Source organism: Pseudorasbora parva, chromosome 20 (genome assembly GCF_024679245.1).
Source record: "Pseudorasbora parva isolate DD20220531a chromosome 20, ASM2467924v1, whole genome shotgun sequence".
NCBI lineage: Eukaryota > Metazoa > Chordata > Actinopteri > Cypriniformes > Gobionidae > Pseudorasbora > Pseudorasbora parva.
Window position 1 is genome coordinate 872078 of NC_090191.1, and position 23319 is coordinate 895396.

The 23319-nt window shown below is 41.7% G+C and overlaps 1 protein-coding gene across 1 annotated transcript in view; it reads right to left on the reverse strand.

The window, feature by feature from the left end:
- LOC137049866 (neoverrucotoxin subunit beta-like) overlaps positions 1 to 11050 on the reverse strand; it is a 35447-nt gene extending 24397 nt beyond the window's left edge. The window contains exons 1-2 of the mRNA XM_067428606.1: positions 11011 to 11050; positions 9068 to 9167 (exon numbers count right to left, since the gene is read on the reverse strand). Coding sequence (XP_067284707.1) covers positions 9068 to 9158 — 91 coding nt within the window. The 5' untranslated portion in view covers positions 9159 to 9167; positions 11011 to 11050. The remainder of the gene's footprint in view (positions 1 to 9067; positions 9168 to 11010) is intronic.
- Between the last annotated feature and the right edge of the window lie 12269 nt (positions 11051 to 23319).

Consider the following 23319-nt stretch of genomic DNA (forward strand, 5'->3'; position numbering starts at 1 on the left):
TCCACCTCCTGGGCCAGGACTGCGCCCAGCCCCCTGTCCGACGCGTCAGTCTGCAACAAGAAAGGGAGAGAAAAGTCAGGGGAGTGTAAAAGCGGCCCGCCACATAGAGCAGCCTTCACTTGGGTAAAAGCCTGTTGACACAGCTCCGTCCACTGGACCGTATCTGGTAGCCCCTTTCTAGTAAGATCAGTCAAAGGGCTGGTGAGGTCCGAATAATTTGGTATAAACCGTCTATAATATCCCGCCAGCCCCAAGAACTGTCTTACCTCCTTTTTGGTCTTGGGCCTCGGACAGGTTACAATTGCGGCAGTCTTATCAATTTGGGGACGCACCTGCCCATGACCCAAGTGGAAGCCCAGATACCTTACTTCCACCCGCCCAATCGCACACTTCTTTGGATTGGCCGTGAGCCCCGCTCCCCTCAGCGACCTCAGGACCGCCCTCACATGTTGCATATGCCGCTGCCAATCGTGACTATAAATCACTATGTCATCCAGGTACGCAGCAGCATATGCAGCATGGGGACGCAAAATCCTATCCATGAGTCGCTGGAAGGTTGCGGGCGCCCCGAACAAGCCGAAAGGAAGCGTGATAAATTGGTGTAATCCAAACGGCGTGGTGAAAGCTGTTTTTTCTTTGGACAATGGAGACAAGGGGATCTGCCAATAGCCCTTTGTTAAGTCCAGTGTCGAATAAAATCGAGCCGTGCCTAACCGATCAAGCAACTCGTCAACCTGCGGCATTGGATACGCGTCGAATTTCGACACAGCGTTCACCTTGCGGTAGTCCACACAGAACCTGACCGAACCGTCTGTTTTGGGGACCAAAACTATCGGGCTCGCCCAGTCACTGTTGGACTCCTCGATTACTCCCATGTCGAGCATTGCGCCTAATCCTTCCTGAACTACTTTTTTTTTGTGTTCAGGCAAGCGATACGGCCGGCTGCGAACTACCACGCCCGGCTCGGTCTCGATATGGTGCTGAATCAAGTCGGTACGTCCCGGTAGGGGCGAGAACACGTCAGCGAACTCCGCCTGCAATTTCGATAAATCAGTGAGTTGTAACGGTGAGAGGTGATCTCCCCCAGGGGCCAGCGCGACTGATTGCGCTTTAATGCTCGCCTCTGGCCCGAGATCATCCTCTCCCCCGATCACCGTTGCCAACAACACTGATTCCACCTCATTCCATTTTTTTAGCAGGTTGAGGTGGTATATTTGACGTGCCCCGTTCCTATCGGATCGTATCACTTCATAATCGAGCTCTCCTATCTGTCGTGCGACCTCAAACGGCCCCTGCCACTTTGACATTAATTTTGAGCTCGACGTCGGGAGTAGAACGAGCACTTTCTCTCCCGGTGTGAATTTGCGTAATTTAGTAACCCTGTTATATGACCGGCTCTGGCGGTCCTGGGCTTGCAACAAATTCTCCCTAGATAGCCGCCCCAAGGTGTGGAGTTTTGTTCGCAAGTCCATGACGTACTGAATTTCGTTTTTGGCCAAAGAAGGCCCCTCCTCCCAAGTTTCTCGTAGGACGTCCAGCACCCCCCGTGGCTGCCGACCGTAGAGAAGCTCGAAGGGGGAAAACCCCGTGGAGGCTTGCGGGACCTCTCGCACAGCAAATAAGAGGGGTTCTAACCACCGATCACAATTTTTGGCGTCTTCCTGTACGAATTTACGGATCATGGATTTAAGAGTGCAATTAAATCGTTCGACCAAGCCGTCTGTTTGTGGGTGATAGACGCTGGTTCGAATGGATTTAATGCCCAATAATCCGTACAATTCGCTTAACGTGCGTGACATAAACGCCGTGCCTTGATCAGTGAGGATTTCCTTCGGAATCCCCACCCGGGAGATTAAACGAAACAGGGCGTCCGTAACACTCTTCGCCGAGATGCTGCGGAGAGCCACTGCTTCCGGATATCGTGTTGCGTAGTCCACGATAACTAGCGCAAAACGATGCCCGCGTGCGGATCGCTCTAATGGCCCGATGAGGTCCATCGCAATTCTCTCGAAGGGGACCTGCATTAATGGAAGGGGGCGCAATGGCGCTTTTGGGGTGGCCAGTGGATTCACCAACTGACATTCAGGACAAGACGCGCACCACCTGCGCACATTGTCATGAATGCCTGGCCAAAAAAATCGGGTCATTAAACGATTCAGCGTGGCCGCCTGTCCCAGGTGGCCCGCCATTGGGTTAGAATGAGCCGCCTGGAAAAGCATTTCCCGGCGGCTCTTTGGTACTAACAGCTGGGTTGTATCTACCTTTGTCTGAGTGTCTTGGGTCACTCGATACAACCGATCCTTGATTATGGCAAAATATGGATACGAGACCGGCAAGGCAGGTTGGAGAGACTGACCGTCAATCGATCGGACCTGTTGGAAGGCATTTTTGAGGGTCTCATCTTGTGACTGCTCCAGCGGAAAGTCATCGCGGTCCGAGAGAATCAGTCTCTCGATCCCGCTTGGTTCCGCTGAAGCTGTCCCCAAGGGTCCCGTCTCAGTCTCCCCAAGCTGCACTCGCGCCGCCCCCCTCCTCGCCTTCTTCTCCCAAGCGGCATCCGCGCATAACGACCCCAATAACGCCGAAAAGGCGGGCCAATTTGTCCCCAGAATTAGCGGATGCCGGAGGTGTGGACTAACCGCCACCTCTATACTATGCTTTTTCCCCCGAAACTGTATCGTGACCGGGACAACCGGATATTCCACCACATCCCCGTGCACACACCGCACCTTAACCATGCGGCTTGTATCCAATGCCCCAGGCTGCATCAGGCTTTGATGGATCGAGGTTTGGTTACATCCTGAATCCACCAAGGCCTGATATGTACCCCCCTTGATACTTACAGGAATTTGGTACTCTCCTGCTTGATCGGGGGTGGTCCGCTGGACGTCCGGGATCCGGATCATTGTCCCGATGTCCATCCTCGGACATCGGTCCACAAAATGATCCGGATCACCGCACCGCCAGCAGGCCAGCCCAGGCTTACCCGCCACCCCTGCGGCGGGGAGTGGGTTGGAGGATGAGCGCGGAAAGGGGGCGGAACCAGAGCCATTGTCACTACCAGCCCCCAGTGGCCCCGCCCCCCTGGGCGGGGCCCGCGAACTCCCAGACGGTCCAAGGCCCATCCCACCCCGGCCTCTGGGGGGGACGCGAGGAGGGCCTGGAGGGCGGGACCTGGGGAGAGGGACAGGGAGAGAGAGAGAGAGAGAGGGGGGAGAGAGAGAGAGAGAAGTTAATGGGGGTTCGCCGACCCCCGGGCACGCCACCAGGTGGTCCTCCGCCAAGTTGATGGCCGTCTCCAGCGACGTGGGCCGGTGGCACTGGACCCACTCGGCGGTCTTCCTGGGGAGCCGAGTGATAAGTTGCTCCAGCACCACCAGATCGACAACATGGTCCACGTCGTTGCCGCCGGCCAGAAGAATCTGCGGCACTCGTCCCGGAGCTGTTGGGCCAATGCGAAGGGTCGACCGGACTCACCCCACTCCAGGGAACGGAAACGCTGTCGGTGTTGTTCCGGGGTCCGGCCGACCCGCTGAAGGATGGCCCTCTTCAGGTCGTCGTAGTCCAGGAGGTTCGCGACCGGTAGTTGTTGCGCGGCCGCCTAGGCTTCTCCGGATAGTAGGGGGATGAGGTGTACCGGCCACTGTGCCCGGGGCCACCCGCAGGCCTCCGCGGCCTTCTGGAATAGATCCACGAAGGCCTCCGGGTCGTCTTCCGGCCCCATCTTCTGGAGGGGCACGTGAACCGGTGCGCTGGCCCGCCTGGCGGCCTCGGCGCGAACCTCCCGGTCCATCCTGCTCCGGAACCGCTCGCGGTCCTCTTGCTGGCCTTGGACGATCGCCTCGAAGCGGCGCTCCTGTTCGGTCCGAAGGTCCAGCAACGCCTGGTGGTGTTCTTGGTGGAGGACCGCGAGGGAGTTGATGACATCCGCAAATGGCGAGGCGGAGGGCGTTGTCATGGCGGCGGCGCTGTCCTACTTCCTTCCCGGGTTTCGGCACCAGTGTAGCAAAGTTCGATAGTATGAGGAAGGAAGAGGACACGGGGGTCGGCTAGACGGTTGATGCTTGTTTATTAACTCAAAACTTTCAATAACACACACTGCGGTGTGGATTCATATAAACACACGATCACTTCCGGGTCGGCACTTCCGGCTTCCGGTAACTCAGTCTCTGTGGGTGTTTGGCATCAACCGTCCGAACTCTCTCTCTCTCTGGTCTCTGGTTCCACCGATGTTTTATACCCTCTCCGCGCTCATTACTAGAACAAGAGACAGGTGTTATTAATCTGCGTCCAACCCACTCACTTACCGCTCGTCCCGCGGCTCTCTCTCCCGCTGCAGACCTCGCTGAACCACGCCCCCCTTGCCACAACCCCCCCCCCCCATTTTCAATTATTTTACTTTAATGAAAGGTTAGATTTTTATGAATTTGTTCAAAATCAAAAGGATAGATCAAAAGGATAAACAATGCAAATGTATTTTTTACAGCCATATTTAATCATATTTACCAGGGGGTACCAACAATTTTGACCACGACTGTGTGTGTATATATATATATATATTAATTCATTCATTACATTTATATAGCGCTTTTCTAGGCACTCAAAGCGCTTTACATAGAAGGGGGGAATCTCCTCAACCATATATATATATATATATATATATATATAGAGGGATAATCCACGGCTAGCCATGCATTAAAGGATTTTAATGCACGGCGTAGAGATGAAGAACCGCCCGACGCGATAATGTAAGTGACATGACAATGAAGACCATATGTGCCACGGATGTGCCAATACGCGCATAGTCATAGATATGTTTACGTATACATATCTGCGCAGTGACATATGTGCCATTGGCTTCTGTGTGTCACGTCATGTCTCATGTCACTTAATGTTGCCATAGATAAGCTGCCACTCTCACTGTTTGCAAGCGTAACTGTGTTACTATGGTTACCAGTGTTTATAGTGGCAGATTAATTTCGAACTGTAATCAAACTGACTGGAACTACCTGTGCATTAAACGGTTTTACTGCACACCTTCGAGCCAATCAGAATCGAGTATTAAAACAGACCATGGTATATATATATATATATATATATATATATATATACAGTTCCTGACAAAAGTCTTGTCGCTTGTGTACAAATTGACCTAAAGTGCAGCTGAAATATATTTCTAATCAAGATTTTTTTTACAAGAAATGGCTCATTTTAATCCCACCAGCTTTTGTGATACGTATTCTAATATTCATAGCTTGGGAAAGCCCATTGAGTCAATTTTTGCAAAGACATAAGTTTTGTCACCTTGTCATATGAGCTTCACCTGTGACTAATAATGGATCAATTAGGTCTCAAGTGTGTATAAAAAGAACCCCAGTACACTAGACCTTCACATCAACTGCAACTAGACCTCTGCAAACATGCCTAAGATTCACCCTGAGACTAAAGTTTTGATAATCAAGAGGCTGAAGACCAGATCCACTGCTGATGTGGCAGACACCTTCAATGTGTCTCAGCGTCAAGTACAGAGGATAAAAAAAAGATTTGAAGAGACTGGAGACGTTTTTGACAAGCTCAGTTCAGGCAGATCCCGCAAGACAGCTCGAGAGGACCGTTTGTTGGCTCGAAAATCCAAGGCCAGCCCATTTTCCACTGCAGCAGAGCTCCACGAGACCTGGTCACCTGAAGTCCCTGTGTCAACCAGAACAGTTTGTCGGATTCTGTCTCGAAATGGCCTCCATGGTCGAATCAGTGCCCAGAAGCCAGCACTAAACAAAAGACAATTGAAAAACCGTGTGGCATTTGCCAAGGCCCACAGCCTGCTAAAAGGATGGACGCTGGAAAAGTGGCAGAAGGTGGATTTTTCAGATGAATCTTCAGTTGAATTACACCACAGTCGCCGCAAATATTGCAGGAGACCTACTGGAGCCAGAATGGATCCGAGATTCACCCAGAAAACAGTGAAGTTTGGTGGCGGAAAAATCATGGTCTGGGGTTACATCCAGTATGGGGGTGTGCGAGAGATCTGCAGGGTGGAAGGCAACATCAATAGTCTAAAATACCAAGAAATCTTAGCTACCTCTTATATTCCCAACCATAAAAGAGGCCAAATTCTGCAGCAGGACGGTGCTCCATCACATACTTCCATCTCCACATCAAAGTTCCTCAAGGCGAAGAAGATCAAGATGCTCCAGGATTGGCCAGCCCAGTCACCAGACATGAACATCATTGAGCATATGTGGGGTAGGATGAAAGAGGACGCATGGAAGACGAAACCAAAGAATATTGATGAACTCTGGGAGGCATGCAGGACTGCTTTCTTAGCTATTCCTGATGACTTCATCAATAAATTGTATGAATCCTTGCCAAACCGCATGGATGCAGTCTTTCAAGCTCATGGAAGTCATACAAGATATTACATTTGGATCTCACAGCACCACAACTTAATTTGCTGACATATTTTTGTATTTGCAGTAAATTTGTTCAATTTCTGTATAGGCGACAAAACTTTTGTCTTGCCAAAATGTGACCTTTCTGTCTTGATTAAATTATAAATATTTTTTCTGTGAACATTATTTATTTCAGTGCATTAAACATCATTTGGGAGGGTTTTAGCTTTTCATATGAGCTATTTCTAACACCAATTAATTAATTAAAAGTCAGGTTAATATCAGGTATTTCTAGAAAATAGATAAGCGACAAGACTTTTGTCAGGGACTGTATATATATATATATATATATATATATATATATATATATATATATATATATATATATATATATATATATATATATATATATATATATATATACACACACACACACACACTCCCCTAAAGGATTATTAGGAGCACACACTAATACTGTGTTTGACCCTTTCTCCCTCAGAACTGCCTTAATTCTGCGTGGCATTGATCAACTGAGACTTGTTCCTTGCTGAAAGCATTCTTTAGAAATGTTGGCCCATAATGATAGGAGAGCATCTTGCAGTTGATGGAGATTTGTGGGATGCACATCCAGGGCACGAAGCTCCCGTTCCACCACATCCCAAAGATGCTCTATTGGGTTGAGATCTGGTGACTGTGGCGGCCATTTTAGTACAGTCAACCCATTGTCATGTTCAAGATTTGAGCTTTGTGACATGGTGCATTATCCTGCTGGAAGTAGCCATCAGAGGATGGGTTCATGGTGGTCATGAAAGGATGGACATGGTCAGAAACAATGCTCAGGTAGGCCGTGGCATTTAAACAATGCCCAATTGGCACTAAGGGGCCTAAAGTGTGCCAAGAAAACATCCCCCACACCATTTAGAGGTTAGATCGGGCTCAAAAAATCAAGCCCGACCCTACCCGAGCCAGTGCACGTTGTGTACGAGCCCGGCCCGGCCCGACACATTAGCTGTAATTATGAGCCCGAGCCCGATTTAAACCCGACCATTGTTCAATACGTGGGCGTTTTGACGAGAACGAGCCTGTAATGAGCAAAGCGCAGCGAAGCGGACTGGTGAGGCTCATGATCCGCTCACCGGTAAACTGATGTTTGCTCAATCCAGCTCAGACATTTATCTGTAGCTTACTTTGTTGTTGCCATTAAACAATGTGTTTTTTCCTTCATATTTATGTTTAAATATTATAATATTATTTTTACATATTTCATCTGATTACGATGAGTGAAAAGATGCGAGTGGGACAGAAATTATTTTGGTGGTTATATTTAGTTTAATATTTAGTTTTGTTTTGTAGAAAGCATTTATTTCGTTTTGTTTAAATTGTATCTTAATTTTAAAAAAGGTTTCTTAGGCCAATTGCCTGCATTTAATAAATAAAAAGCAAATAGCAGACTATAATCGCGAGGTGAAGTCGTGGGAGTGATTGCTTTCATTTCATCTCATGAACTGGAGCGCGTCTCATAAATAAACCCAAACTCAGCAGGCTATACTTGCCTCACAGACATGAGAAATATGCGTATAGAAAGCTTGAAATGACCACTTTTAAACGAAACGATTCGAAGATATTTAATTAAGCAAAGTGCAGTGTTGACGCGAGCAGCTCTTGACCCCGAGCGTTTCTGTTTATAATGCTGCGCTCCATCACTGCTCCAGCTGTGAGTTTAACACACATCTTTACACTAATCCTGACTTGTGCAACTTTGTAGCCTACACATTTGTTTCTTAGTTGTTGTATTAGTTCTTACTTTGCTAAATATATATATATATATATATAATTTCTGATTATGGCATAGCTTTCTGCCCACCCAATTAGACTAGTAAAGTAGGCTAATAATTAAAAAAAACAAACGCTTGATCACGGGCCCGGCCCTACCCGACCCGAGGATAGTGCAGGGAAATCTCAGCCCGACCCGGCCCGCGGGTCGGTTCGGGTCAGGTTCGGGCTCGGGCTCGGGCTCGGGCAGAGAATCTAAACTCTAACACCATTACACCACCACCACCAGCCTGCACAGTGGTAACAAGGCATGATGGATCCATGTTCTCATTCTGTTTACGCCAAATTCTGATTCAGATTGTCTTGACCACACCCCTAAATGCATTGAAGCAACTGCCATGTGATTGGTTGATTAGATATTTATCTTTGGGATATTATTACTGCACTTTAAAGAAAGAGTGGTGTTGATTTTTGCTAAGACATGATTATTTTGTGAATGTGAGTGTGAAAGATATTTTGGTTTCCTGAGATGGTTAAATGATGGTTACATTTTGGGGAGCTTTGCTCACAAAAAAAAATGTAAAGACACTTGGGTACCTACCTTGAGACTTTTGGAACTTTAACGATGATATATTCGATAAGCCACCCCTTCCATTTTTTTTTTTATTTCTCTTCTCCTATGGTGAATTATCTGATTTATAAAACAACTGTGTATATTGTCATTCATATTTTCAGTAATTATTTTGTCCATATTTGCTGAATGAGGTAATTCAGACAGGTATGTTGTTGGTCGACCGGAGAGCAGTGGGTACAGCCTAACTTGAATGGAAAGCTATTGAGGGAAATGGATGTTTTAGCTCTGTTCTTGTTATTTTCTGCATTAGTTAGTAGGTACAGTACAGCACCTGGAATGAAGGTGTCCTCACGGCAGTCATACAGCATACCAGGATACAGAGGTCTTCCTAGAGCGGCCACTTCAATGGTCTTTAATGCCATGGCTGCCTGCTGTAAATAACAGTGAAAAAACTTAACGAAACCTCTTTCTAGAGACCTTGGCATTGTTGTATATTATCAGTATATGATTTTCTAATTTACATTAGAGGTAATATAACTGATGCTAGTTAATAACAAATCATCTTTCGTTTATTTGTTTAATGCATAATAAGGTTCTTCACCTTAATTTCAGAGAAACAACAGTTTATCTTTCCATAAGATAACGTATCTCTTCTATAGCCACACTTAACTTACTCACATGTATTTTACGCATTTTACGCACTTTATTCCTTTATCATTCATTGTATTCATTTAGTAGTTGTGTTAATTTGTCTGTTTATCTTTTGTTAATAAAATCTATTTTATTACAATTGTGTCTTCCTTGTGCTGATAAAGCAGAAAAGGCTCTACAAGTTAGAAATCTCACCAATCTTTCAGATAAATCAGCTGACCAACTCTCCCCCCCTTTACATTCATTATAAATGACTGGGCAGCCTCCTGTGCGGAGTGTTCTCATACAGCCAAGGTAAAAGGCCTTGACTAGTGTCCCAAACTAACAGGGGGGAAGGTGGTCATCTGATGTACTCATAACCACACCTTAAGTGACGTGTGATCCAAATTCACAACGTCAGCGGTGACGTGAGTACCAATCAGTACCTTACTTAGTGTCCTTGAGTGGACAAAAGTAAAAATCACTACACTGGTAACAATCTCCACATATAAGCTGCCAAGATAAATGTCAGAGACTCTCACAACAGTCTACTAAAAATAATACAATACCCCAGACATGATGACAGAATTTACAGTTTTGGAAATTACCTTATAAATACAGTAAAGTCTTGGGTAAAACTAACATTAAATTGTGAAGCAAATTGTCACACGTTTATAGCGTGATATATGGATATGATGCTGTATTGTCAACCCCTAGTTTGCCAAAGCCTGGCATTGAGACACAACAGGGGCAATAAACCGCTCATGACGCAGCGCGTTTGCTCTGCGGCTCAAGTCGGGCTTTGGCAGGAACTGCAGCTTTGAAAAGCACATTTAAACAGCCGTGTCCTAACCTGACGTGATGTGATAAGATTATCTGTCCATAGCAGACTCAACCAGAAACGAGACTGTGTCAATCAACAAAAAAACACAGCCAATCAGAAGAGCATGTGGGCTGGCTCTCTCGGCCAGCTTGCATTTACAAGGAAATTGATAAGTATGCTATCAAATTTATAACAGCATTTTAACATGACTAAACAATACATCTGAAGACTTTAGATGCTAAAGCCATCTGATGGTTTTCTTCAAAATAAGCATTTTTGTCAGGCTCCTACGTATTGTTTTTTACCCAAGTACCGGTGCTTCTGAGGCTGGGATTTAGTGGGTTTAAAGTGAAAGAATGTGATGAACGTATATACTATATTCACTCAATATCTTTATCTCATTTTTGAACAAAGTGGCTTTTAGCGGCTTTTATATCTGAACTCTTCATATGCATTTTAGAGCTGCACAATTCTGGATTATTTTCTTGATATTTAATAGACAACCAAACAAGTTTCTATAGGTTCCGACAAATAGATAATTGCTGCAATCCATGTAAAAAAAAATATTACATTAATTTGAATTCATTATTCAAAAATAAAAACTCATAAAGACCTTTTCAGTAATGGACCAATGAGGGTTTTTATATATATATAGGCCTACACTAGATACATTTATGCTAAATATAAATAACAATAATACAAAAATAAGAACTATATGTTATATAAGGCTATAATCATATAAGGCTATAATCTCATCTAATGCAGAGATGCATACATCACAACATCATGCAGTTATTATGAGAAGGACATCATGAACTTACCAATAATGATGATGGAATTGCGGTAGTCTGGAAACGGTGTCTCTTATCTGAAGATGAAGGCAAACTTTTAGTTTCTTCTTATCTTGTGAAAACAACTTTTGGTTCATCACCGCCACCACTGGATGAGAAACGGAACTGTGAGTTAATAGAATATAAATATTGATCTGAATTAGACAATACATCTTCCCAATTCGTATTTATATTACCACTTACTTAAATTGTCTTGCTTATTTTTTGGGATACTGAATATTCCTTATTACTGGCATGTGTAGTAAATCGCTTGTTAGTTAATTTTCTAGATATAAGCACCATATTATGGTCAGGCAACCCCATTATCATATTAAATGACAATTATATCATTATATTATATCATTTATATTTAAATTAAAACCATCCGTGATTTGCTTAAGCTTCTTCCTTATAGATTTGTCTTCCCAATTTAAATAATTATCACCCATAACAATAACTTCTGTCTTAAAATCACACAGACATAATGCCTTCTTAAATTCATCATAAAAATGTATTTATAGCAGGTGGCCGATCGGCGGCAGCATAATTATTTACAGAAGAAATTCTATAATTAATTGGGAATCCAAACTTAAAACAAAATTGTATATTAGGTGGACACCTAGATATACGAAGCTTACAATCAGAAAGTGAAATGCTTATTAGATGTACATTTTCACGCTTTGAGTTTTCGAGCAGATTTAGGCCCTAGAAGAAGAAAGATATGATGAACACTTCAACATGGTTGGTGCTTGAGCCCTAAAAATGGCAAAAACAATATCTGCAATAATTCAATAAAGACATTTGAATTCATCACGGATCATGAAGACCACACATCTGGCCAGCTATTCAACTCTCCAGCCGGCTCTTCTTCTTCAGGCCAGGCAGCCCATGTCCCTGTCCAAGTCTCTGACTGGGTCCCGTCATATGACGATGTCCCCGACAATGTGTTGCACAAGGCCAGCGGCCCAGGAAGCAGGAGCTTTTAGTTATTGTAGACTAGATTCCAAAGGTTTGCTTGAACCCTTTTAGAAGCCAGTGTTCAGAAACTGCAAGAAGAATCACAGAAAAACATCCCCAAATATATATATATATATATATATATACAGAGATGTCAGAATGTGAGTTTTGTAATGTATTCAGTGACATTGATGATGATCACATGATCAATGAATGCATTACAATTGAACTAAACTCATTAGATTTGAGTCGACTAGACCTAGACTAAAACTAAAAACAATTCAGGTGACTAAAATATGAATAAAACTAAATGGCCTTTTAGTCAAAAGACAATGAACAAAACTAAATCAAAATGTGCTATCAAAATCAACACTGGTACAGTATAGATACACAATCATGAACAACATAAAAAGTATGGGAATGACAATCTCAGGTACTGATCATGTGCTTCAACACTGTAAAAAAAGGCAAATTTTGAACTTTTGCAGTACAATCGACTTGGATGTTTAAGTTATTTCAACTTAAATTATGTTAAACTGACTTTAAAAAATGAGTTACATCTTTCATAACTAATAAAAACAAGTTTAACATTGCTTAACTTATTTTAATGAGTTAAAACAATGTAAAAACATATGTTGTCATAACTTATTGAACCTATAATTTTTTACAGTGAATGTAAAAAGAATTGAATGTGTGTTTGAATATCATTTTTTGTGGCCTGTAATGAAAGCGACAATGGATAATTCATCTCAGATCTTGAAAATAAATGCAAGCCAACAACGATCAAACTGTCAACTCAAGTGGAACAATGAATTCAGTCACTTAGTGTGTATTTGAATCATGTTAAAATAGTGTAAGACTCATGAATTGAAGTATTTATTCAATGGGTTATGAGAGCAGTGCATTTGCAGAGAGAGCCTGTCCACACGCTCTTCTGAGGATCTCTGATCTTATCACATCAAGTCTGGTAAGAACATGGCGTTAAAATTTAACTCAAGCGACAGAGAGCATGTCATGAGTGCTTTATTGCCCCTGGGTTTGTTGCCCCATTGTGTCTCAATGCTATATATTCGTAAGCGCTGACCCCGACCCCGGTGACATGGTATAAACAGGACTCTTTCAGTCGCTCTCCTCTGTAACAGCATGAGAAAGGACAGCATATACTGCAAAATTAATATTACTTACCATATATTCTGTTAATAATTTACTGCAATGCACAGAGAAACTCCTGTCTTATTCCAGGTGTGTTTTCACACATCAGACATTTAAAAAACATGGCCATCAACAGCCAATGCACTTTCACCAGCTCATAATGTGTATGAATTTTCACATATTTGTGTCAAAATGAGTCTGTGAATCAAAACACAGCAAGCTCTGAAACTGATAAAAGAACACATTACACATAATCTTGATTTTTAAAGGGTTAGTTCAGCCAGAAATGAAATGTCTGTCATTAACTCCTCTCCCTAATGTCGCTCCACACCCGTAAGACCTCCGTTCATCTTCACACACAGTTTAAGATATTTTATATTTAGTCCGAGAGCGTATGCAAGTGTATGCACACTATACTGTCCATGTCCAGAAAGGGAATAAAAACATCATCACAGTAGTCCATATGAGACATCAGTGGGTTAATTAGAGTCTCTTGAAGCATCCAAAATACATTTGGGTCCAAAAATAACAAAAACTACGACTTTATTCAGCATTGGCTTCTCTTCCGCGTTTGTGTTCTTAGTAGCTTACTGCAGCCACTGGATAAATATAATGTTCACACAACGCAGCATCACTGAAATATTACATTTAAGAGTTGTTTTAACCCCTTGCCTGTCACCTCCCGATCTGCCAAATGCAGCATTTAGACATGCTCATAGTATAAAGACAGCTGCTCGTACGGTATTCTGGATATACACATAACCAATATATATTTAGAAAGCCAACACCTGAGAGTTTACAGCTGAATACTCAGAATTACTCAGACAGTTATTAATATAGAGATATATAGGCTAAAACATAGAACATATTGTTTAATTATTTTTCTTCATGTATACAAATATTATGTGAATGTAGTATAAGGACTTATAACTACAACTAGAGTGAAGGCACAAGTGTGGTCATGCTTTATTTAAAATCTGAGGCTGACCAAAACTATGAATGTTATGAAACATTTTCTAAGACCATGTCTGGATTGTTTTTCAGATGTCTTTTATCAATAAGTGTGTTGGGCAGAAGACACGTTTGCAGTCTTTTGTCTAATGTCTGGTGAGGAGAACAGCTCAATTAATGCTTCAATGTGCTCACTCGACGATCGTTTCACACTTTTGAATGTCTGAGGCGTTCTCCTCATTATTCTTTTGTTATTTAACAGCCGTTATTCACATCTATTATAACACGTATGCCTGCCTAAATGGCCCATTAACAGTGCAGTATTTCCTTTAGTACACCACATTAGCTTGTCTTTCTAAAACTAAAAACTAAACTAAAAGCACATTATGTGAATAATTGTACCATAAATAGACAACGCTCCTGGTCCAACAGGTGCATCAGAGCTTCAGTTAGCATCAAGCTACATAACACAATTTAAAACATTAAAACTACACCTTCACTCTTTATCTCACTTTAGACTACCATAGAGTGCTTTTATTAGCTTCCTGTCGCGATATAATGGGGATTTTATTCAAATTGTGACGGTAAAACATGTTATATTCATCATTTTATATGGAGCTAATCGCTACACCTGTTAGCAGTCATAATGCAAACATCCATTATTGATATTAAATAGCCAAAATCACATGAACAATCACACAAAGACCTTATTACATAGTTATCGTGTGTTTATTAGCTTCTTAGTTCACATGTAGAAATGTAAAGCAGATTCGTTGTTCCCAGAGCCAGAATGAGGAAGTGTCCACACAGGCGAAGCGCGTCGTGGGCGGTGCTGAGCAATATCATAAGACTGACAGATCAGAGAGCGAATCAACGCCTGATGACTGATATCTGATGCATATCATTAAGAAGAGACCCAGAGAGAGGTCTGCGCATGTTTGAACTCTTTTATATTGAATAATTCGGTGAGAAATGAATAGAAATGGTATTCTGTATGACGAAATATTGTGCAAACATGTGATAATATGTCCGTATTTCTCCGAATATGAGCACTTTTAAACTAAGAGCTGAACTGAAAGCTGTTCTTTGCGACAAATGAGCCAGTGCAGATGAGAGAGAATGAACGTGCGTCTGATAATCTATTCAAAATATCGTTCATAACGGATCGATTATAATGCACTCCTGACATAAATTAAGATATTAATGTCTCTGCAACCCAGTTTTATCATGAACAGTGTTCAAATATCAAAGCTAGAGTCTTTAATCTGTCTGATGATACCGAGTTTGTCCAGATAAAGTAAGCGTGTGATGAACAATAGTAATCTGAGGCCGTATACGATCTTTGAAAGGCATGGGGTTAAAGGTTTAAAGAAGGGTGTCACCAAAAAAGATTGAGAATCTCTGGGCAGTGTTTGTGCATCATACTGAAAGTGATAGTGAAGCAGCTTCTTTCGGTCAGCAGAGGCTATATAACACTGCCCGCAGTGTGTTAGAGCTCAGCTCAGACGCTCTTCAGAGATTCAGAGACAGGTCAGCAAGAACAATCGTCACCTTTATCTGATAGCATTTAAGTTCATTTCAGCTTGCTTGAAATCTTACATGTTGACATTTAGAGATGGGGAACTCACAGCCCAGTATGTGGAGTGATCTCTTCTACCCTGGAAATCCTGAAAGAAGACAGAGGCTTATCTGCAAAGGGAAAGAGCTTCTAGAACTGATGAAGAACAACTTCTGTGCTACCAACCAACTCATTGAGACTCTTAAGGAACACGTGGGTTTGTCCTTCAGTCCGATCGGCGTGAATGAGGAAGCTTCTGTAAAGGAGAACTGTGAGGTGATCATCGCACGCATACATGAGATTCAGGCTGAAGTGGAGAAGATTGACACACACCTGAAGGAGAAGCTGGAACCGGATCTGTATGAGAAACTGAAATCTGTTCATGTGCATACTCCAGTCTTATACAATGATGTGTTTTTGCCGATATTTGGTGTTGATGTGATTGCTGGGGCCATTGGAGGCAGTATTGAGCGTGATCAACTGGAGAAGGCCCTGGGAGCATATGAAAAAGCTTTGGCTGAATTCAGGCCATTGTCTGAACAATATCAGGACAGCATAACCTATGTCAGGATACGACTTGAGGTGACTGAATAAGATCAGATGAGATAACTATCTTAAACATTTACAAGGGATAGTTAGCTAAGATGTAACAATCTTGTGTTTTACAGTTGTTTTGTGTGTTAGAAATGCATTTACTTGTTAACCCTTAAAGACCGAGACAGCCGCCCGCGGCAAAAAATAACTATCGTTCTAAAATGTTTAATAACTTTTAAACCGCAAATCCAATCTGTATGCTGTAAACTGCACCGTAAAGAGGAGAATCTCCGCTTTCCATAGGTATAATATGTTTCGCGTATAATATATTTTTCATGCCCAAATTATAATATATTTCTCTGAAGAAAAATGTTTGTTTCAGTGTTGTTATTATATAACAATCTTTCTATTTACTTTATTACTTGAACTTTTTAGGACACATTATCAGTAAATAAAATACACCTGTTTTCACTCAAAAACCTAGAAACGCCTAGAATAATGTTATAATAAATGGCTATAACTTGCTGAGGGATTGTTACATGTAGACAAAATTTCATCTGGAAGTGTAAAACAACCAAGTCTAACTTTCTAAAGGGAAAAATCCAAACTTCATGAAGTTCTGTTCGAGTTCACAGTAAAACATCATATTTTTGCTGCCATTTTTCTTTAAATTATATTAATTGAATCCATTCTCAGAATAAATAAATGTAAAATTGGGACATCAAATGAGCTAGATGGAAACTTCAGGTTCTCCTGTTTAAAATGATATATAGCACTTGATGCTAACTGCTAGAATGGGGAAGAAAAACAAAGAAAAGTAGAGGCACATCAGGCGCCCCAAACATGTTCTAGGTCTTTAAGGGTTAAAGTGTGTATCTGTACCATCTGTATTTACTGGTTATACTTTCTACTCTATCACTGAAATTAAATGTTAAGCAAGATTTACCAATGATTCCAGTATTTCTATATTAAATATATATATATATATATATATATATATATATATATATATTAGAATATCAGCTTTTGGCAAGAGCTCACTTTCAGTCTGTTCTTGTTTTCTCTTCACTATTCCTCGTGGATTTCCATGAAGAAGGTCAGAGGAGTAAAGGAAACTTGATGTGTGTGTGTGTGTGTGTGTGATGAAACCAGACTCTGTGCTTTTACACCCCTGATATACATGAATCATCTATGCACGTGATGAGCTGATGAACTGTATTGAACCATTTCATATTTAAGAAACCATCTTCATCTTATGAACTTTAGGGGGCAGGAATGTGCAAAATACAGTTTAGTCCTTAAAGCCAAATCGTTTTGAGTTTCCGTTTCCTCTAAACGCAGCTTGACCTGCCAAGACTCACTGTGCTCATGGAACAGATCTGCTCTTCCTCCTCCAATCTGCATTGTATAATTAAACATAACTGAATGAGACGGCGAGCTGAAATATCAGTCACAGATGAAGCCCCAGTGTATCAGAGTCTTTCCTCAGAGCGTGAAAAGCAACACTAGTTAAGTTTCCAGCACAGATGTCTATGCACATTTTGTGATAATTTATAAACTCTGGATTGAAGCGTTCTAAATGATAAAAAAGCACCAAAAAACAAACATATGTGCTCACTTGAATCGGTTAAGTTTGTATCTGATAAGAAAACATGCGCTTAAAGGACAATAGAAACACATTCACCAGTCCTCATTGTGTTAGTGTCTTTGCGTGATGGACGGTATAACTGTGAACGCTCCAGTACTCTCTGAAAACACCATCACAGGCCCAGTGATCTTCAAATACAGGTCTCAGTATAACGGTGTCATATAACAGCTGATTAATGCTCAGTGGTTGTGAACCATATTCCTAATGAAGTGTGTTTTATGGCCTTTTCTCTTTCCTCACAGAGCCACACACACGAGACAGCAGAGAACTGTAAGGTTGCCAGAATCATAATCATACACTGTTCGTTGGCCAGAGGAGAACTGACCGACTGGTTCTGTCACCTGATGGAGTTCAGGTTTCTTGCCATCGTCACCTCTTGGCATGCTCAGTTGGGTACAAATACCCAACAAACACAGAACATTGACATAACGTACACAACCTACTAACAACGTTTTAACAACATGGCCAAAAGTTTGCTATAACTACATTGTGTGGCAAAGATTGTTACAGCATTGTCACAATGTTGACGTTGAACCACTGTCCAGGGTCATTGCCTAAGGTTGTGCCCAGGCTATCTGGACAACCACTGGACGACCTGAACTCATCATCACTGCCCTGAAGCGCGAATATCAGCCTTTAATATTTCCACTGACAGTTGAACCGTCTCATTCTTTAGCAATCAATAACTTGATACGTGGAATACATGAGGATTGCTTTTAATTTACCTCAGCTAAATAAGATACGTAAATATTCAGACAATCTACAATTTCTGTGTCTAATGTGACATTCATTTGTTCTTTCTACACACTGCAGAAATGAAAGGACAAATTAGCTGATAATTCATGGAGTTTGCGATCTTGTGTAAATTACAGTACCATAATGCTAACGTTATCTATCCTTATCTTTTTTCTTTTTTTTAAAATAAACAAACAAACAGAAAATTGAATTGGATAGTTAAGTGCTAGTCTTTATTGGTCAGATGGAGCTGATGACCCCCTATCCTTAATGTTAAGAAAAGTGTTAAACATCTTCTGGTCAGTTTAACGACAAATATGTTTACAATATTTCAAAAGTTATTTGCCATAATGGTTTTAATGACAAGTAATTGACATTTCTGCACTTCTTGAAGCACATGACATTCTCTTACACATAGAAAAGAAACAAATGTTAGTAACCTCACACATAGAAAATCCTCTTATGTGAAATATGGTCTTAATTACCCTGTTCATTAAAGGCAGGTATGTTGAAGCTGGGCCTATGTATCAGGTCACACTACACCTCGAAAAAAAAAAAACGTTTTTTGTTATGCACATTTGTTATGTATAACAACAAATTTTGTGGAAGTAACTTTATTATTTTAAAAAAAGGGATTATAATACCACTGATTTGAAGAACTCACAGTGTAGCTGTAATTCCTGATGTATGAAAAGAAGAATTAGACAGGGTAAGGGGTATGTGGACCGGAAATGTATTATTTTAATATTAGTTTTATTCATAATTGGATGTATAATGTATTTGTGAAAGTGCATGAGGAAGTTATATATATTTAGCATGAACACATGTTGGTGTCATATGGCAGACACAGGGGGAGGGATAATTTGTCCATACAGGAATGTGCTTACATGTAACACGTGGCACACAGTGGGTTATAGTTCAGTGATGTATCGTCGATTGATGGAAGTAAAAAAGAAGAGTTACAATCAGAAATGATGACAGGAGAGAGACCATTCACACCAGGGGAATGTCGAACCATTCTTGTCTCCACTGAAGAGACAAGATTCAAACACAGAGTTTTCTAGAGAAAGCTAAAATCCCAAGAGACAGATGGGAATGCTTGCCAGCGTCAATATCAACAGCCCAATGGATAGACTTCTGGGTAGATGGCCAGGGAAGACCCCTGGGTCTTTGGCAAGCCTTAGATGTGTTCCGAAAAGAAATCCAAGAGATCTTAGGCAGCGATAAAATTCCTTTCACATTAGTGACATTGATTAGAGCAAAAAGATCATGAATTTCCAGATGAATATGCCTTGTGCAAATGCAATGCTTATGAAAGACAGGCACTCTGTGCTAAAAAAGATCCAGACAGAGATGATGTACAGTTTACTGACACACTTGTGAATGGCTTTAGCACAAAATACCAACAAGCTTTTTTACTTGGAGTCAATCCAAGAGAAACATTTGACCAAATTATGCAATGGGCTGGTCGTCTAGAGATGGCTATCAGATCAAACCAGGAGGAAGGAAACGAGTCAAATCGAAGGGGAGTGGCATCAGTTTAATCTTCAAAGTTCACAGTTTGCGGCAATTGTCAAAAGCCTGAGAAAAGCCTTCAGAAGAGACTGTTGGGCTAAATGTTAAGGAGCAGAAGGGAAAGGTCTGTCATTTAGACAAGTCAGTCTGAAAAACAAGGGTGAAACCCCTCAAGGAAAGATGTGGATAGAAAGTTTGTCAGCTAATTGAAGGAATTATGCGTCCATTATGGATCCAGTTACTACGTTGATGGAAAGCGTCATACTGGTTGGGCGGTTGTTGAAGCTGATGGAACTGTTGTGTGTTGCACCTCATCAGGCCCTCAGGGAGGCCCAGTGAGGCCTACTACCTGTCATCCAGTGACTGGAGCCCAGGAACACCCCCTCAGGGGCAGCCAGATGAGGCTGTGTAGAGGCCATGAGGGGCCTACTAGTTGACTTTATAAGGTTGTTAAGAGAGACGAAAGCAAACTTTTATATGAATTTGATTGAACAAGCAAAAGGTGATACTAAAAAACTTTGGAAAGCTGTTGATAAAGTCACTGGACGAAACATTTTAAATGCCAGAAAATCTTAGAATCACTGACAAACTCCAAATGTAAAGATATTTGGGGGCTTAATAGTTCAATCTTAAAAAGACATAAAGATATTTTAATGACTCCTATTACTTATGTGACTAATAAATCATGCGAAGAAAATATGTTCCCCACTGTTTTTAAAAATGCAATTATCACGCCAGTTTTTAAAACCGGTAATAGATATGAAGTATGCAATTATAGACCTATCAGCATACTTCCTGTTGTCTCAAAGGTCATTGAAAAAGTAATTAAAGCACAGTTATTAGAACATCTAAATAAAAATAATCTTCTACATCCCATGCAATTTGGATATAGGAAAAACCACTCCACTGAAACTGCATGCTGTCATTTTATAGAAGGGGTCAAAGCTAAACTGGACAAGGGAGGGGTCGTTGGCACTGTGTTTCTAGACCTTCGCAAAGCATTTGACACGGTCAACCACTCAGTGCTGCTGAAGAAATTGAGCAACTATAAACTGTCCAACAGTGCACTGCAGTGTATAAAATCATATCTAAGTGACCGTGTACAGTGTGTAAGGGTCAATAATATGCTGTCTACTCCAAAGGCTTGTGACACAGGTGTCCCCCAGGGCTCTGTTCTTGGACCTCTGCTGTGTACACTCTATATTAATGATCTCCCTACAGTGTGTGGTGAGGTGGATGTCCAAATGTTTGCGGATGACACTATTATTTATGCGCATGGAAATGACGCCACTAGTGTCGCTAATAAATTAACTAAGGTCATGAATAACATTGACTGGCTCACCTCTGCTTCGCTTACACTTAATGTAGATAAAACGGTGACAATGTATTTCACTAAAATTAGAAAATCAACGACCTTTCCATGTGTTTTTGTAAAAGATAAGAAGATAAAAGTTGTAGATGAATTTAAATACTTAGGTGTCCTTTTGGAACCAACATTCGGATTTAAAAAGCATATCAAAAAAATGTCTAATATTTTAAAATACAACATCTCAGTTTTTAAACATATTCGAAATATGCTTACTTATGATGCCACAAAAATATATCTAGATGCAATGATTGTTTCTCGTGTTAATTATTGTATCTCGTGTTGATCTCAAACAAGTGAAACAACATTAAAACCTTTAAAATCCCTTTATAATCAGGCTGTAAAGGTATTAGATAAAAAACTGAGCCCTGGTGGAGCAGAAAACACAGAACAGAGGTCAAAATCATTCACAAATATGCTACCCAATGGCCTAAACAACCATCAGGATGGGCCAGGGGCCGCCAGAAGCTCTGTAAGTAAGTACGTAAGTAAAATTAATTTGTATAGGACTTTTCACAGATATAAATCACAAAGTGCTTCACAACAAAGTAGAAAATACACAGCATTTTTTAAAAAACATCACAGTCCTAATCAAAATAAATAACAAAACAATAAATAGAAATGAAAATAAACAGAAATACACAAAAGACCAGCCAAACCACCCTACATTCTAGATAAAAGCCTCTTTAAATAGAAGAGTTTTCAACTGTGTTTTAAAATTTCCCACTAAGTCCAAGCAGTGTAAGCAAGAAGGCAATGCATTCCACAGCCTAGGTGCCACAGCTTGAAATGAACGGTCATTTCTTGTTTTAAAGTGGGTGTGGGGGGCAACTAAAAATCTTTGACCTGTTGATCTTAGACTACGTGAAGACGTACGCAGCTGTATCAGAGATGTAACAAGGTGCCTGTCCTTATAGGGCTCTAAAAGTAAAAAACAAAATTTTAAAATGCATTCTAAATTTCACTGGTAACCAATGAAGTGAAGCTAAGATCGGTGTGATGTTTACTCTTTTACTGGTGTGGGTTAAAAGCCTGCTGGAAAGCGGGGTTTACACAAACTAGCCTGCCCGAGCACAAGCAGGGAACGCACAACCCGCCCCATGACCACTGGCTAAGTCGCTATTATTCTGCTTCACTCCAACCTGCATTACTAAAAGCCCCGAACGCAGAGAAAGGGGCAGGCCTTGGCTGGACAACTGAAACATAAGAGGACTCTGACTAGGGATTCGAAACAGCACAAACCCTGTAAAACAACAGCCTAGGCCAACAGATGCGGCACCCTGGAGAGGGCCAACCTGCACACAAGTATCCCCTGAGGCTCGAAAAGGCAAAAAAAAACCTCAGAAATACCCTGTCCGAGCCCCTCAAGGCTGGACATAGATCTGTAGTTCATGCGTTAGCCTAACTCACCCTCCCATCTATAAGCTTCATGAGGGGCAACGCTATCCGCTTTACCCTGGGGTGGCTAAGAGCGTCCCTGCACAACTAGAAGAAACACTTGCCTAATACAACGCTACATTCCCGCGGGAATGAGCGGTAGCATTAACTGCTGGCTTCTTCACACAGAGGGGAGGCAATAACTGTTTCACACAGTGGCGGCTATTCTCTACTACTAAAGCTAGCTCTAAACAGGCCACATAATGGCATCTCAGAAAATCGTTCTAGCCACCAAACAGGGGAACTACAGCGCCCTATGGTGCCACGATTCCATGATCTCCAAACCCTCAGCAGGGAGCATGAAATCTCACACAACATCAAGAATTAATGTTCTTCTCTGGTAAACTCGCGGTGCCCACGAGAGGCGATGTTGGCCCTCAGACCTGGTCTCTGACCATGACGCCTCCCGCCTGCCTGGGAACGGGATCTCAGCGCTGTGCGGTTCCT